General features: G+C 41.6%; 1 protein-coding gene across 3 annotated transcripts in view; it reads left to right on the top strand.

Moving 5' to 3' along the window:
* SYCP1 (synaptonemal complex protein 1) overlaps positions 1-17,180 on the top strand; it is a 433,751-nt gene that overhangs the window by 380,909 nt on the left and 35,662 nt on the right. For all 3 annotated transcript variants that reach the window (XM_075850715.1, XM_075850716.1, XM_075850717.1), the window contains exons 26-27: positions 10,952-11,044; positions 11,856-11,930. In XM_075850715.1, coding sequence (XP_075706830.1) covers positions 10,952-11,044; positions 11,856-11,930 — 168 coding nt within the window. The remainder of the gene's footprint in view (positions 1-10,951; positions 11,045-11,855; positions 11,931-17,180) is intronic.

Raw genomic sequence — 17,180 nt, 5'->3', positions numbered from 1 at the left:
AAATACACTTCTCGGGTGTATGCTTGGGCAAACCGGGCACTGAAATGGTCTAATAGGGTTCTCAGTTTGTATAAACGGTTAAATCTGGGGTCATCTCGGGCTGGGCACTGCTCTTTATCCGTATAATGTAAGAAGCGAAGTATTGCCTCATAATGCATCCTGGACATGGCCATACGGTACATCGGGGTGGGGTATAAGATGTCCGTGCTCTAGTAGGTCCTAATGGACGGCTTTTTCAGAAGCCCCATGTTCAAGTGAAGTCCCCAGAACTTGCCCAACTCTGCTGCATCTACAGGGGTCCACCTGTGGGATTGGGCATAAAATGATGTGGGGTTCTTAGTAACATACTGTTGGGCATATAAATTCGTCTGGGAGACCATGAGATCTATAAAGTCATCAGTGAAGAAGAACTTGAAAAAGTCCATTTCACTGAGCCCTGCCGTATTAAATTTTATCCCTGAGCTGCCCGTGTACTCTGGGATTTGGGGCTCATAAATGTCTGGTGTGGGGGTCCAAATGGGGTAACTTCGCTCGGGGGATTGAACTGCGGCGGGGTCATCTCGCTCGGGGGCTTCAACTGTGGTGTTGGTCCTGGGGCGTCTCCTAGGGGGTTCCTCTCCTTCATCACTGGATGAGGAGGTGGATAAGTAAAACAGAGTCTCACCACCCGATGACTCTGTGTCGGAGGCAAGAAATGAATATGCCTCTTCGGCACTAAATGTCCGTTTGGACATGTTTGACTGCTTCCCTAATTAGGGGCAATCGGCTGCTACCTAAACCAGCCAAAAATATTGATGTTTTTATAGAACGAGTGGGCTTTCCTGACACTAAACCTAACTGGGGCGAGGGTTCCTAACACTAAACCTAACTAGATTTTGTTTGAACTTCCCTGAGACTAAATCTAACTACGGCGACTATTCCCTGACACTAAACCTAACTAGATTATTCCGAGCTTCCCTAACACTAAACCTAACTACGGTGACGGGTGCCTGACACTAAAACTATCTAGATTATTCCGAGCTTCCCTGACACTAAACCTAACTACGGTGATGGATCCCTAACGCTAGATCTACCTACGGTGACGGATTCCTGACGCTAAATTTCCTGACGCTATACCTAACTACGCTTTTTGACCGTTCCCTGACACTAACTAACCCTAATACTAAACTAACCAGTTAAATTGTCAAAATTGGCTAAACTAACAATTTTTTTTTTTTTTTTTTTACATTTTTATATATTTTTTTTGTTTTATATGTTTTTTATAAAGAAAAAAAAGAAAAAATAATCCCCAGGGACCAAGAAATTGGTCCTGAAGACTAAGGTGGTCAGTGATAGGTGATCACTGACCAAAAATGTGGGGGGAACACAAGGAGGAAGGGTACAGGAATGGGTAGTGGATGGGAGACGTGGGATGCTGAAAAAAGTTGTTTTTTAGGCTTTTTTTTACTTTTCTTTGACTTTCTCTTCTCTCTCTCTTTCTCACAAACGCTCTGAACGCCTCGCTATCTCCAACAGAGGCGTTCAGGGCAGGAGCGGCAGGATGTGAGGTCAGAGAGAGGAAGTGAAGTGACCGATCGCCACCATTGGACAGTTACTCACTAACTGACCAATAGTGGCGTTCGTGGAGACCATTACATCAGGTCCCGGCGTATTGAGCTGTGATAGCCTGCTGTCGGAAACAGCAGCTGTCACAGCTCATGCACGCGCCGATGGAAAATGGCGATTCATTTTCCCAGCGACGTACTATTCCATCGCTGAGCGCAAACATATTGGTTAGTGCGACGGAATAGTACGCCGCTGAGCGCGAAGGGGTTAAAGAAGAGGCATGGCCTAACAGAGGCCTGTCAGTTTTAGGGTAGGTGCACACGATATCGACAATTACGGCTGAAATTACAGAGCTGTTTTCAGGAGAAAACAGCTCCAGCATTTCAGACATAATTGCTCGTACTCGCGATTTGCGAGGCGTCAATTACGGCCATAATTTGGAGGTGTTCTTCATTGAAGTCAATGAAAAATGGCTCAAATTACATCCCAAGAAGTGTCCTGCACTTCTTTGACGACGCTGTTATTTTACGCGCCGTCTTTTGACAGCGACGCGTAAAATTACAGGTCGTCGGCACTGTACGTCGGCAAACCCATTGAAATGAATGGGCAGATGTTTGCCGACGTATTTGAGCCGTGTTTCCAGGCGTAATTCGAGGCGTCAAACGCCTCGTTTACGCCTGAAAATAGGTCGTGTGAACCCAGCCTAACACTGACAGGCAATAGTATAAAATTATAAAAGCGATAAAATGATTGCATAATCCCCTAGTAGGACTAAAAAAAAAAAAGCTTAATACAATTAATAATAGTAATAACCCAAGTAAAACAATAAAATAAAAACCCATTTTTTCCCCCTTACAAAATGCTTTATTATGAAAAAAACAAGTCAAAAGTTAAAAAAAGCTACATATTTGGAATCGCCACGTCCGTAACGACCCCAACTATAAAACGATGACATTATTTAACCCGCACGGCGAATGCCGTTAAAAGTAAAATTTCAAAAATTGCTAGAATTGTTGTTTTCTGTTCACCACGCCTTCTCAAAAATTTTATAAAAAGCAATCAAAAAGTCGCGTGTACTCCAAAAGGGTACCAATAAAAACTACAAGTCGTCCTGCAAAAAAAAGCCCCCATACTGCTGCATTGGCAGAAAAATAAAAAAAGTTAAGCCTCTTAAAGTATGGCAACAAACAAAAAAATCATTAAAAAAAAAGTGTTTTGACTGTGTCAAATTATTGAAACACAAGAAAACTATATCAATTTGGTATCGTCGCAATCGTAACGACCCACTGAATAAAGGTATTATTTTATTTATACCACACAGTACACAGCGTAAATTAAAGACGCAACGAAGAGTGGCGAAATTCCTGGGTTTTTTTCTACCCCCCAAAAGTTAGTAAAAGTTAATCAATAAATTATATGTACCCCAAAATGATGCTATTAAAAAATACAACTTGTCCCACAAAAAACAAGTCATTATACAGCTATGTCAACGCAAAAATAAAAAAGTTGGAGCTCTTTGAATGTGACAATGGAAAAACGCAAAAAATAGCTTGGTCAATAGGCTGATCACTAAGGGGTTAATAAAATTTCACAATTGAAATGTAAACAAAAGTTAAATGGGTTTTCCGAGGCTTATCTTTTATATCTCCTCTGTTTTAGCCCCTTCCCGACATTTGACGTATCCATACGCCAAAGTCGGGTAAGGGAAGTATGGAAGGGGCTCACGGAGTGAACCCGCTCCATACAATGCCGGTGTCGACTGTATGTTACAGCCGATACTTCAGAGTAACCAGCGGGATCACGCTCTCGAGCACTATCCTGCTCGTTTAACTCGTTAAATGCCGCGGTCAATAGCGACCGCAGCATTTAAATCGTTAGAAAGAGGGGGACGACCCCCTCTAACAGCTCATCACCCCCTCCCCCCACAACGCAATCGCGGGGGGGGGGGCGATGGTTGCTATGGCTGCCTGGGGGCCTAATGAAGGCCCCCAGGTCCGCCATCTTTGTGCTTAATAGAAGACTGTCAGAATCATATTGTACTGCAATACATTAGTGACGATCGTTGGTTGAAATCCCCTCGGGGGGAGCTAATAAAAAAAAAAGTGAAAATTTGTAAAATAACGGGTTTTTTTATGTAAAAAAAATTCAAAGTTCGAAAAACACCCCTTTTCCCATTTTCCCCCTAGAGCATAGTAAAAAAATTAATTAATAAACATAATTGGTATCGCTGCCTCCGTAAAAGTCTGAACTATTACAATATATCATTATTTAACCCGCATGGTGAACGCCGTAAAAAAAAATTGTAAACGCCAGAATCTCTATTTTTTTGGTCACCACATCTCCAACAAAAAATTGAATAAAAAGTTATCAAAACGTTCCATGTACCCCAAAATTGTATCATTAAAAACTACAGCTTATCCCGCAAAAAAATAAGCCCTCATACCACTTAATAGACGGAAAAATAAAAAAGTTGGCTCTCGGAATTTGGCGACACAAAATAAATTTTATTTTTTACACTTGTAAAATACAGAAAAAAAACTATATATATTTGGTATCGCCATAATCGTATTGACCCACAGAATAAAGTTAACATGTTGTTTTAATTGCGCACTGAATTCCGTAAAAACGACGCTCAAAAAAACATGGAGGAATCACATTTTTTCTTTTTCTGCCCCACAAATAATTTAGTACATTATATGGCACAATAAATGATTCTACGGAAAACTACAACTCGTCCCGCAAAAATAAAGTCCTCATAGGACTATATCGACGGGAAAATAAAAAAGTTATGGCTTTTGGAATGTGGGGAGGAAAAAACTAAAATGAAAATCTGAAAAAAGGCTGCGGCGGGAAGGAGTTAAACGTTCAAATTGAAGGCACTTTATAATATAACTGCTTTTATAAATCTTGCACTATTCGTACTTTCACTCATGGGTCACGAGACCGATGCTTATGTGTTTACTTAGAGGCTCTGTCACCACATTATAAGTGCCCTATCTTGTACATAATGTGATCAGCGCAGTGTTTTTTATTTAGAAAAACGATAATTTTTGACGGAGTTATGACCTATTTGAGCTTTATGCTAATGAGTTTCTTAATGGACAACTGGGCATGTTTTACTTTTTGGCCAAGTGGGCATTGTGGATTGAAGTGTATGACGCTGACCAATTAGTGACCAATCAGCGTCATACACTTCTCTCCATTCATTTACACAGCACATAGCGATATGGCTATATCGCTATATGCAGCCACATACACAAACGCTAACGTTACTGCAGTGTCCTGACAATGAATATACATTACTTCCAGCCAGGACGTGATGTCTATTCAGAATCCTGACACTTCGCTAACGTTTCTGTGAGATTTACAGCAAGGCAAACACTAACGCTTGACTTGCTGTAAATCTCACAGAAACGTTAGCGAAGTGTCAGGATTCTGAATAGACATCACGTCCTGGCTGGAGGTAATGTATATTCACTGTCAGGACACTGTTTTTGTGTATGTGGCTGCATCTAGCGATATAGCTATATCGCTATGTGCTGTGTAAATGAATGGAGAGAAGTGTATGACGCTGATTGGTCAGCGTCATACACTCCTCTGTACAACGCCCACTTGGCCAAAAAGTAAAACACGCCCAGTTGTCCATTAAGAAACTCATTAGCATAAAGCTAAAATAGGCCATTACTCCGTAAAAAATGATCGTTTTTCTAAATAAAAAACACTGCTGTAACATAGATTACAGCGCCGATCACATTATGTAGAAGATAGGGCACTTATAATGTGGTGACAGAGCCTCTTTAACCCCTTCCCGCAATTTCACGTACAGTTACGTGATGGGAGATGGTGTTTTCCCACAATTCCACGTAACTGCACGTGAAACAGATGGAGCTGGCTCAGGAGCTGAGCCAGCGACATCACCGCCGGGTGACAGCTGTATGTTACAGCTGGCACATTGAGGTATCGGCTAGGACCGGAGCTAGCCTCCGATCCGACCGATTAACCCCTCACATGCTGCGTTCAATAGAGATCGCAGCATGTGAGGAGTTTATAGCCACCGGCACCCCAGCAACGTGATCGCTGGGTTGCCGGTGGCTGCAAAGGCGATCAGAGGCCTAATACTTACCCCGTCGTCGGCGGGGCCCAGGAGGTTTCCGGTACCATCGGCAAGATGGCGCCGGCTCAGCTTCCGGCTCAGAAGCTGATCCGGCGTCATCAGCAGTGGGTGTCCGCTGTACGTTACAGCGGACACGCCGATCTATCGACAGGAAACGGAGCTAGCTCAGATTCCTGCCATTAACCCCTTCAATGCAGCGATTCAATGCAATCGCTGCATCAAAGTGGTTTGTATGAAATCGGCAGCCCTGCCATCCGATGGCAAGGCTGACGACTGTTACTATGGCAACAGGATGCCTAACAATGGCTTCCTATCTGCCATTACAGAAGCTGATTAGGCCCCACCCGGAGGCGGAGCCTGATCGGCTTGCTGTCAGTGAACAACTGACAGTTCTAATACATTGCACTACATAGGTAGTGCAATGTATTAGAACATAAAACAAACAGTTGGACCTTCAAGTCCCCTAGTGGGACTAAAGAAAAGTGTAAAAAAGTGTAAAAAAAGTACAAATAAAAGTTGTAAAAAATACAATAAAAGTTTCAAATAATAACACAAAACACAATCGCCCTTTTTCCCTTATCAAGTCATTTATTATTGAAAAAAAATAATAAAGCCATACATATTTGGTATCGTTGCGACCGTAACGACCTTAACTATAAAAATATTATGTTATTTATTCCGCACAGTGAACGCCGTAAAAAAACAAACCTAAAAAATACTGACATAATCGCTATTTTTTGGTCACTTTGTCTTCCAAAAATTGAAATAAAAAAATGATCAAAAAGTCGCATGTACCCAAAAATGGTACCTATAAAAACTATAACTCGTCTCGCTAAAAACAAGCCCTCATACAGCTCCGTCGACGGAAGAAATAAAACCGTTATGGCTCTCACAACTTGGCGACAGAAAAAATCCATTCTCTTTACAAAAGTTATTTTAATGTGCAAAAAGTTGTGTAACATAAAAAGTGGTATAAATTAGGTATAACCGGAATCGGACTGACCTGCAGAATAAAGGTAACATGTAATTTATAACGCATGGTGAACGCTGTATAAAAATAATTAAAAAAATATGCCAGAATTGTTGTTTTTTGGTCACCTTGCCTCCCAAAAAAAAAAGGATAACAAGTGATCAAAAAGTCACATGTATCCCAAAATGGTACCAATAAAAACTACAGCTCGTCCCGCAAAAAAAAACAGCCGTCATACCACTACGTCTATGAAAAAATATATATTAGTTAAGGCTCCAATAAGCCAGGAAATAAAAATATGCAGTTGTGCCGGCCCGAGGGTAACGTTTCTTTTGTTTCAAGTGGCGAATTATCAAGGCCCCTAAAATTAGGGAACCAGTAAGGGGAGGGCCCAAACATATCTTCTGGAAGGGTGCCCGTATTATACCAGGACAACACTTCCCAGCAAAATTCCTCAAACTGCAAAGATCCCGAGTGTGGACCAAAAGTGGAATAAGTGAGGACCATTTATTAGTGCCACACCGGCCTGTGCAGAAAGGATTGTGTCACAGCGTAACACACATCTATGGATTATTTTATTGTTTTTTTTTACTCCATTATTATACCACCTGACTATGCCCCTTATATACTTCGCCCGGCTTACATGTACCCCCATATTATAAACGGAAACACCAGTAAGACTCCAAACAAAACTACTACAAGCAAAATCCACGCTCCAAAAGCCAAATGGCGCTACCTCCCTTCTGAACCCTACAGTGTGCCCAAACAGCAGTTTACTTCCACATATATGGCATCGCCATACCCGGGAGAAACCTTTTAACAATTTTTGGGGTGTGTGTCTCCAATGGTACAAGCTGGGCGCCACATATTGGCATATCTTTGGAAAAAAATCCCATTTTCACTCTGCAACATCGAGTGCACAACAATTTCTGCCAATCACCTGTGGGGTTAATATGCTCACTACACCCCTAGGTGAATACCTTGAGGGGTGTAGTTTCCAAAATGGGGTCACTTCTGGGGGGGATCCACTGTTTTGGTCCCACAGGGACTTTGCAAATGCGACATAGCGCCCAGAAACCAATCCAGCAAAATCTGTACTCCAAAAGCCAAATGGCGCTTCTTCCCTTCTGAGCCCTACTTTGTGCCCAAACAGCAGTTTATGACCACATATGTGGTATTGCCGTACACAGGAGAAGTTGCTTTACAAGTGTTGGGGTGCTTTTTTTCATTTATTTGTTGAGTAAATGAAACATTTTCAGCTAAAACTACATCTTATTGAAGAAAAAGGATTTTTTTTATTTTCACTGCCCAATGCTAATAAAATCTATGAAACACCTGTGGGGTCAAAATGCTCACTACACCCCTAGATGAATTCCTCAAGGGGTGTAGTTTCGTGAATCAAGTCACTTTTGGGGATTTTCGCTGTACTGGTACCTTAGGAGCTTTGCAAAAGTGACATGGTGTCAAGAAACCAATCCAGCAAAATCTGTGCTCCTTCTCTTCTGATCCTTGCCGTGTGCCCAAACAGCAGTTTATGACCACAAATGGGGTATTGCCGTACTCCAGAGTAGTTGCTTTACAAATGTTGGAGTTCTTTTATTCCTTTATTTGTTGAGAAAATGAAAAATTTTGAGCTAAAGCTACGTCTTATTGGAAAAAATTGATTTTTTTTTTATCTTCACTGCCCAATTCTAATAAAATCTATGAAACCCCTGTGGGTTCAAAATGCTCACTACACCCCTAGATGGATTCTTCAAGGAAATGAAGAATCCTAAATGGATTCTCCTAAATGGAGTCACTTTTTTGGTGTTTTCACTGTTTTGGTCCCTTAGGGGCTTTGCAAATGTGACGTGGTCTCCGCAAACCATTCCTGCTAAATTTGAGCTCCAAAAGCCAAATGGCGCTCTTTCCCTTCTAAGCCCTGCCGTGTGTCCAAACAGCCTTTCATGACCACATGTGGGGTATTGTTTTACTCTGGAGAAAATGCTTTACAAAAGTAGTGGTGCATTTTCTTTTTTTAGTCCTTGTGGAAATTAGCTAAACCTACATTTTCTTTGAAAGAATGTAGATTTTCATTTTCACGGCCTACTTCCAATAATTTCTGCAAAAAACCTGCGAGGTCAAAATGCTCACTATACCACTAGATAATTTCCTCAAAGGGTATACTTTCCAAAATGGGGTCACTTTTCGGGGATTTTCACTGTTTTGGCGCCGCAAGAGCCTTTCAGACCCGACATGGTGCCTAAAATATTTTCTAATAAGAAGGAGGCCCCAAAATCCTCTAGGTGCTCCTTTGTTTATGAGGCCTGTGCTTCAGTCAATAAGTGCACTAGGGCCACATGTGGGGTATTTCTAAAAACTTCAGAATCTGGGCAATAGATATTGAGTTGCGTTTCTCTGGTAAAACTTTCTGTGTTACAAAAAATTTTTTAAAAAAATGTATTTCTACAAAAAAAAAAAAGAAATTTGAAAACTTCACATCTACTTTGCCTTAATTCCTGTGAAACGTCTAAAGGTTTAGGAAACTTTCTAAATGCTGTTTTGAATACTTTTAGGGGTGAAGTTTTTAAAATGGGGTGACTTATCGACGGTTTCTAATATATAAGGCCCTAAAATCCACTTCACAACTGAACTGGTCCCTGTAAAAATAGCCTTTTGAATTTTTCTTGAAAATGTGAGAAAATTGTGATGTCATAGAAAAATAAAAGGATGTTCAAAAAACAATGCCAATCTAAAGTAGACATATGGGTGATGTTAATTAGCAACAATTTTGTGTGGTATTACTATCTGTCTTACAAGCAGATACATATAAATTTAGAAAAATGCTAATTTTTGCAATTTTTCGCTAAATTTTGGAGTTTTTCACAATTAAATACTTAATGTATCGAGCAAATTTTGCCAGTAACATAAAGTCCAATGTGTCACGAGAAAACAATCTCAGAATCGCTTGGATAGGTAAAAGCATTCCGAAGTTATTACCACATAAAGTGAAACATGTCAGATTTGAAAAAATTGGCTGCGTCCTGAAGGCCAAAACAGGCTGTGTCCTGAAGGGGTTAAAGGGGTTATGTGGGGACCGAAAATTATTAGCAGTGTGCTCACTACACTATGTGAGTACACTGCTCATATACATTCCGGTCCCCCGTCGTGCTGATGACGCTTTTAATAGATTTTTCAGTGCTACCGGGGGACCGGAAGGCTAGTAGCAAACTCTATGTGAAGGTCCTTTTACACAGCCCATCACAAGGAGCAATAATTGGTTATGCATTGGGACAAGCGATTGTTACTATGATCGTTTGTTCACATAAATTTTCATCATGTCGACAGCAAATTTCCCTTTTACACGGGCCAATGTTCGGGCAAGCAAGCGTTCGTTCATATGAATGCTTATTCCTGATAATTCCCTGTGTAAACAGGGCAACGATCATCAGATGAATGAGCAAACACAAGTTCATTGGCTAATCTGCTGGTTTATGTGTCCAATAAGATGGTTGCTAGATGGCAGCACTGTTTAAAAAGGGAGATGTTCTCCTGACATAATGGTAGTGAACAATCGTAGTAATGATCGCTCGTCCCCGTACATAACTGATCGTTGCTCCTTGTGAAAGGAACAAATTAGTGCCAATCGGCGAGCTGTGTCGTCGATCGGCCCTCGTTTCACGGTTCATAACAGATATGTGCTGCCTATTAGCAACCATTTTATTGGCCACATGAATGAGCAGATCAGCCAGTGAATGAGTGTTTGCTCGTTCATCGACTGATTGTTGCCCTGTTTACACAGTGCAATGATCAGGAACAAGTGCACTGAACACTCATTTGCTCCATCGTTGGCCCTTGTAAAAGGGCCTTTACTGTTGTGATGACTACATGTACATTGGTCTTGTGCTTCTCATGTTGCGATCCACTCCCCCAATTTACAGGTTGTACATGGGGTTGAATCATCTATGACTGTAACGAGCATGACCATTTCATTTACCCTTGTGGTGTTTCAAGCACATACAGCTACTCACATATAACACTGAATATTGTATATGAACAATATCATAATTGTGCAGGAATTACAAGTACAGCAAGAAAGGAAGGGGCAAGGAGTGTGGAACAGGAACAAGACTATTAATACAAACGCTCCTCCTCGTAACGACGATAAAGGCAAAAACTGAAAATTTTAATCTAAACTGCTTCAGCTTCATATATAAGGAGTAGATGATAAATGTGATAGATGTCTGATTACTAACGGCCCCTCTACTGCTGGGTCCCCCACCGTTCACTTGATTATATATGAGGAATACCTTTAAGATTTTTCTCTGTTTTTTGTCTGCTAGCATCAGTACGATAAACTGCTTGAAGAAAAGGATGCAGAATTAGGTGGACTCAGAGCAAAAGAACAGGAAATATCCGCTACCAGAGTCTTAATGGTGAGAAAAACTCCATACACCTGTACACCTTAGTCAAAAGCCACCAAGATACATTGACGTGCTTAAAGAAGTTGTCTCATCAGCCTGGCTGCTGCAGTGGAAATGAAGTATTACAAGGCAGCCATTTAAATGAATGGCAGTCCATGTAGTACATCAATGGCTACAGACCGTCCCGAGTGGGAGACACCCTTTATTACATCCTTATTCTTAATAGGGCATATTGTGTGTGACTGTACCCTTAAGAGGTAAAGGGTTTGTTAAACTAGAAGTCCGGCTAAAGGAACCCCCGTGATCAGCTCACTGTCATAAGTTACCACAATGTAGTTGTCATTATAAACAGATGTGCTAGAATTTTTAGAACTAATTCTTTGTAAAAGAAAATATATTTTCCTCCAATTTTTGCACAGAATTTGGGTCAAATATGTGTTTTGCTGTTATTGTGGTGCAGTAACAAGAGGGAATCATGTGCCTGTGTGAGCAGCACTTTTTATCGAACATCTCCTGTCACTGACCACAAACAGATCTTGATAACTATGAGGAATTGAAACTCCAAATCTTCAGGGAAAACTTGTATAACTTTTCATTATACAGAGAAAACGTATTTACATAAAAAATAATTAAAAACAGAAATAAACCAATACATCTGAGAGGGGATTGCAAAAGTCCATGTCAATGCTGTAGGAGCAACCCCATTCAGATGTATGGAATAGAAATTTCTGAAACAAGTTTGACGTGTGTGCACATACCCTTAATTTTATAATGATGCCACTGTGGTTACTAAGCATAAATTAATTACTTTTTTTTGTATTAGGAAACTGAACTGTCAATCAAAAATAATGAAATAGCCACACTTAAGAATCATCTTCTGCAAGAAAAAGAGCAAAAGGTATAATTATGTCATGCTATTTTCATGCTTTATGTTTAGAATATAAAAAAGTGCTAAACACGTATACCAACCTTTTCTGTAAGGTAACAAGCGTGTATATCATAAGTACAGCAGTATATGTGCCATGTACAGTACTTCTTGGCTCCCTTGCTGAAGCCTTGGTCCTCTTTGCCACTTTGATTTTTAAATGAATAGATGACATAAATCAAGAAGCCTTCAAATTGCCTATGGATTCCTAAAAGGCAGATATTACACCATGTGAAGACTTAAAGGGGTTATGTGGGGATCGGAAAGTATTATCAGTTTACTCACTGCAGTATGTGACTACACTTCTTGTGATCGCTGTACTACTGCTACAGCCAGGGCCGGTCTTAGGATAGATAGCGCCCCGTCCGAAATTATCTTTCAGCGCCCCATCATAAAAAAATGCCCCATGAAAAAAGTATAATGCCTCCCACAGTATAATGCCCTATATAGTGCCCCCCCCCCACAGTATAATGCCCCTTTAGTGCCCCCCATACAGTATAATAATAATATTTAATAATATAATATATTATAACCCCTCCAAGGATACAGTATTTTGTACTCTAATTGTGCCCACGCAGTATTATGCCCCCTAAGTGCCACACACAGTATATTGCCCACTGTAGTGACACTACACAGTATAATGTCCGCTTAGTGGCCCCCACACAGTATAATGCCCCCCTCCCCTGGCTGCCACACACAGCCCCCCATTGTAGATAGTGCCACCTGTAGATTGTGCCATACAGCCACCCTGTAGACAGACCCATAATCACACCACCTTCCCTATGTAGACAGTGCCATACAGCCCCCACCTCCCCCTTGTAGACAGTGCCCCCCCCCCCCCCCCCAAAAAAAATTCTACTCAACTAGGCCCCGTGGCCACGACTAACTGAGCTGCTCCATGTGGGATCCTTGCATAGGCCGGCGTGATCCTGTAGCCTAGTACAGAGTTTCCCAACCTTTTTGGACTCGAGGCACCACTGGAAAAATAAAATTTCCTCAGAGCACCCCTACCTAAAATTGGTTAGAGACAGACAGAAAACGGCTAAAAACAAGCACTACGATCTTAAGGTATGTTCACACAGCGTTTTTTGTAAGGCAACCAAAATCTATCTCAAAATTCCTTCAGGAATTTGGAGGAGATTTTGAATTGACAGTGTTGTTTGAACTTATTAAGCCGTTGAAGCTAATGCAAAAGACGCAGGCAAAAAAGCACTAAACGAGCACCGCAGGTATTTTCTGCCTCCTATTTAATTTCAATTGGAGCTCAGAGGTGGAAAGCACTTGAAGACTAACTGCCCGCGACTCACAGTAAAATGACCATCAGCCCGCCACTCACAGTAAAATGACCATCAGCCCACCACTAACAGTAAAATGACCATCAGTCCCCCACTAACAGTAAAATGACCATCAGTCCACCACTCACAGATTCCCCCTGTAGATAGTGCCACACAGCCACCTTGTAGGTAGTGCCACACAGCCCCCTTGTAGGTAGTGCCACACAGCTCCCTGGTAGGTAGTGCCACACAGCCCCCTTGTAGATAGCACCCCCACTTCCTGTATATAGCGCCACTGTAGATCTCTGAAGGAGCGAATCCCCCTGTGGCAGGGGATTCTGCTGCTGGAGCGCTCCACTTGATGTCTCTGTCCATATATGGACAGTGACATCAGGGGCAACTCCTGAAGCGGAATCCCCGCCCACAGAGTTGCCATCGCCGTGACCCGGGATTCCACTCCAGGAGAAGCCCCTGTCATCCATGACCATTTATGGACATTGATTTCATTGGCTTCTCCTGGAGTGGAATCCCCGGTCACAGCATCGGTCACAGAGTCGGCAATTCTGTGGACGGAGATTCCGCTTCAGGAGGTAGTGACGCACAGCCCCCTTATATGTAGTGACACACAGCGCCCTGTAGGTAGTGCCACACAGCTCCCTGTAGGTAGTGTCACACAGCCCACTGTAGGTAGTGCCACACAGCCCCCTTGTAGGTATTGCCACACAACCCCCAGTTGGTAGTGCCACACAGCCCCCTTGTAGGTAGTGCCACACAGCCCCCTGTAGATAGTGCCACACAGCCCCCTGGTATGTAGTGCCACACAGCCCCGTGCTAGGTAGTGCCATACAGCTCCCTTGTAGCACCCCCACTTCCTGTATATAGCGCCACTGTAGCTCTCTGAAGGAGCGGTACATTTTGACTTTTAGGGGGATTTTTTCTCATGGTTCATTTTATGCCACCATGCTGTCGATGCAATGTGTCACTGCAATAAACACACAATAATAGGACCAAAAAATACACTATTAAAAAAAATAGGCATTTCAAGGTATTCAGCAATGGGTATATTTTAATGCCGGCACTTTCCATTTTTTTCGATGGCATAAAAAATAAAAAAAAATTTTTTTTCCAATTTGTCGGTTTATGTACATACTGCAAGTTACTAAGTAAAACTACAGAGGAAACGCACCACAATATCAATATAGTAAACTCTTCTTAGTTAGAAGATTTTTGTGCACATAACCTACTGCTAGGGCATTTTATGGTGGCTTAAAGAGGTACATTTCAAGTGTCATTTTTTCTATAGGCTATTAGATACCATATAGACTTTGCACTGGGCCTATGCAACAAAAACATTATAAACCACTCATAAAAGACAGTAATCTAGCCACAACGAGGTATTCAATGAGGGGTATAATGTAAACAATATTTTCCCACCTTTTGTTGGAAGATGACAAAATAAAAAAAAAATATTCATATATATTTTTGAATTTCATATCAGATTACTAATCATTTTTTGAATCCTACTAAAAGACCTTTTATGGAAGAAGTTTTTTTCATTTTTTTTGTTAGAAAATTAGACACTTTAGGATATTAAGTGAGGGGGGATATTTTAAAATTGTAAGTTTTTTTCCTCAACTTGGCGGGCAAATGGAGTAACCGTGAGGCTTTTTTTATCATAGGACAAAAAAAAAAGTAACTCTGCCTAAGCCTTATGTTTGAGTATTTACAAAAAAATTAGACAATGGGAGTAAAAAAGTATTGTCACAATGGAGACTATATTTCTAGCGAATAGCCAACAGCAAGTTTAAAAGCGTGCTTGTGTGTGATTGATTTTTAAGCAGTCTCTAATACACAGCAGTGGCAGAGAAGAGCATTCAGGGCAAAAATATCTTGTGTCTCGTGTCTCATCCATGTTTCAAACAGACACAGCATTTTTTTGGTATTGTGTTGGAGGAATAGCTGTGATAAAGTGTGTTTTAATTAGTCTCTTTACATCCTCTGCTTGTAGTGGTAACTTGGGGACTGTAAGTGGGGTACATCAATTTCTCGATAATTATTTCTTGATAAAAAACGGGGACATTTGTGCCCTGGTTCTGCAGGCTTTGGCTAATGGGCCAGCATGCACACTACTGTCAAGTGCTCTCTGTGACACTCTCATCAAAGCCCTTAAGGGTTGATGTTCACACGTCTTAACAAAATACGTCTGAAATTACGGAGATGTTTTAAGGCGAAAACAGCTCCTGAATTTCAGAAGTTTTTGCAAGTGCACGCGTTTTTCGCGTCGTCCATTACGGATGTAATTGGAGCTGTTTTTCAATTGAGTCAATGAAAAACGGCTCCAATTAGGTCCCAAGAAGTGACATGCACTTCTTTGAGACGGGCGTCTTTTTACGCGTAAAATTACACCTCGTCTGAACAGAACATCGTAAAACCCATTGAAATCAATGGGCAGATGTTTGCAGGCGTAATGGAGCCGTTTTTCAGGTCGTAATTCGAGGCGTAAAATTCCCGAATTACGTCTGAAAATAGTGCATGTGAACATACCCTTAAAGAGGCTCTGTCACCACATTATAAGTATCTCCTACATAAGGAGATCGGCGCTATAATGTAGGTGACAGCAGTGCTTTTTATTTTTTAAAAAACGATCTATTTTTACCACTTTATTAGCGATTTTAGCTTTATGCTAATGAGTTGCTTAATGCCCAAGTGGGCGTATATTTTTACTTTAGACTAAGTGGGCGTTGTACAGGGGAGTGTATGACGCTGACCAATCCTCATCATGCACTCCTCTCCATTCATTTACTCAGCGCATAGGAATCCTGCTAGATCCTTATGTGCTGTCTGAGGGTATGTTCACACGGCCAAATTTCAGACGTATACGAGGCGTATTATGCCTCGTTTTACGTCTGAAAATAGGGCTGCAATACGTCGGCAAACATCTGCCCATTCATTTGAATGGGTTTGCCGACGTACTGTGCAGACGACCTGTTATTTACGAGTCGTCGTTTGACAGCTGTCAAACGACGACCCGTAAATTTACTGCCTCGGCAAAGAAGTGCAGGGCACTTCTTTGCCACGTAATTTGAGCCGTTCTTCATTGAATACAATGAAGCACGGCTCAAGGTTTACGAGCGTCTCAGACGCCTCGTAAATTACGAGGAGGAGCTTTTACGTGTGAAACGAGGCAGCTGTTAACAGTCTGTCTTTTCACACGTAACTGCCTCTCAGCGTGTGAACATACCCTTATACTAACACATTTACAATACTGAAGTGTTTAGACAGTGAATAGACATTCCACGGGATGTCTATTCACAATCCCTGCTCTTCGTTACTCTGACTGTGGTAGTTACAGCAGAGGAAGCGTGATCTCGCGAGATCTCATTGTAACCTGTCATTTACAGTGAGATCACGCTTCCTCTGCTGTAACTACCATAGAAACAGTAAAGAAGTGCAGAGATTGTGAATAGACATCCCGTGGAATGTCTATTCACTGTCTAAACACTTCAGTATTGTTAATGTGTTAGTATAAGACAGCACATAAGGATCTAGCAGGATCCCTAAGCGCTGAGTAAATGAAAGGAGAGGAGTGCATGATGCGAAAAAGTGAAAACCACAGCTTCCGTTTGATTCACCATTGATATCAATGGTGACGGAACCTCACTAATGGCTTCCGTTCGTCACCATTCCAGAAGGTTTCCGTTTTTCAGACGGAATCAATAGCGCAGTCGACTCTGCTATTGATTCCATCGATAAAACGGAAACCTGCCACAATGGTGACGAACGGAAACCATTAGCGATGTTTCCGTCACCATTGATATCAATGGTGACTGAAACGGAAGCTGTGGTTTCACTTTCCGTTGTGGGGTTCACCCGACTGAAACTTCAAACGGAACCCCAGAACGGAAAGCGAATGTTGATGAGAACAGGCCCTTAAGGAAACAGCGTAGTT

Source organism: Rhinoderma darwinii, chromosome 2, assembly GCF_050947455.1.
Source record: "Rhinoderma darwinii isolate aRhiDar2 chromosome 2, aRhiDar2.hap1, whole genome shotgun sequence".
Taxonomy (NCBI): Eukaryota; Metazoa; Chordata; class Amphibia; order Anura; family Rhinodermatidae; genus Rhinoderma; species Rhinoderma darwinii.
Note: the sequence above shows the minus strand (reverse complement) of the source record. Positions and strands in the feature narration are given on the sequence as shown.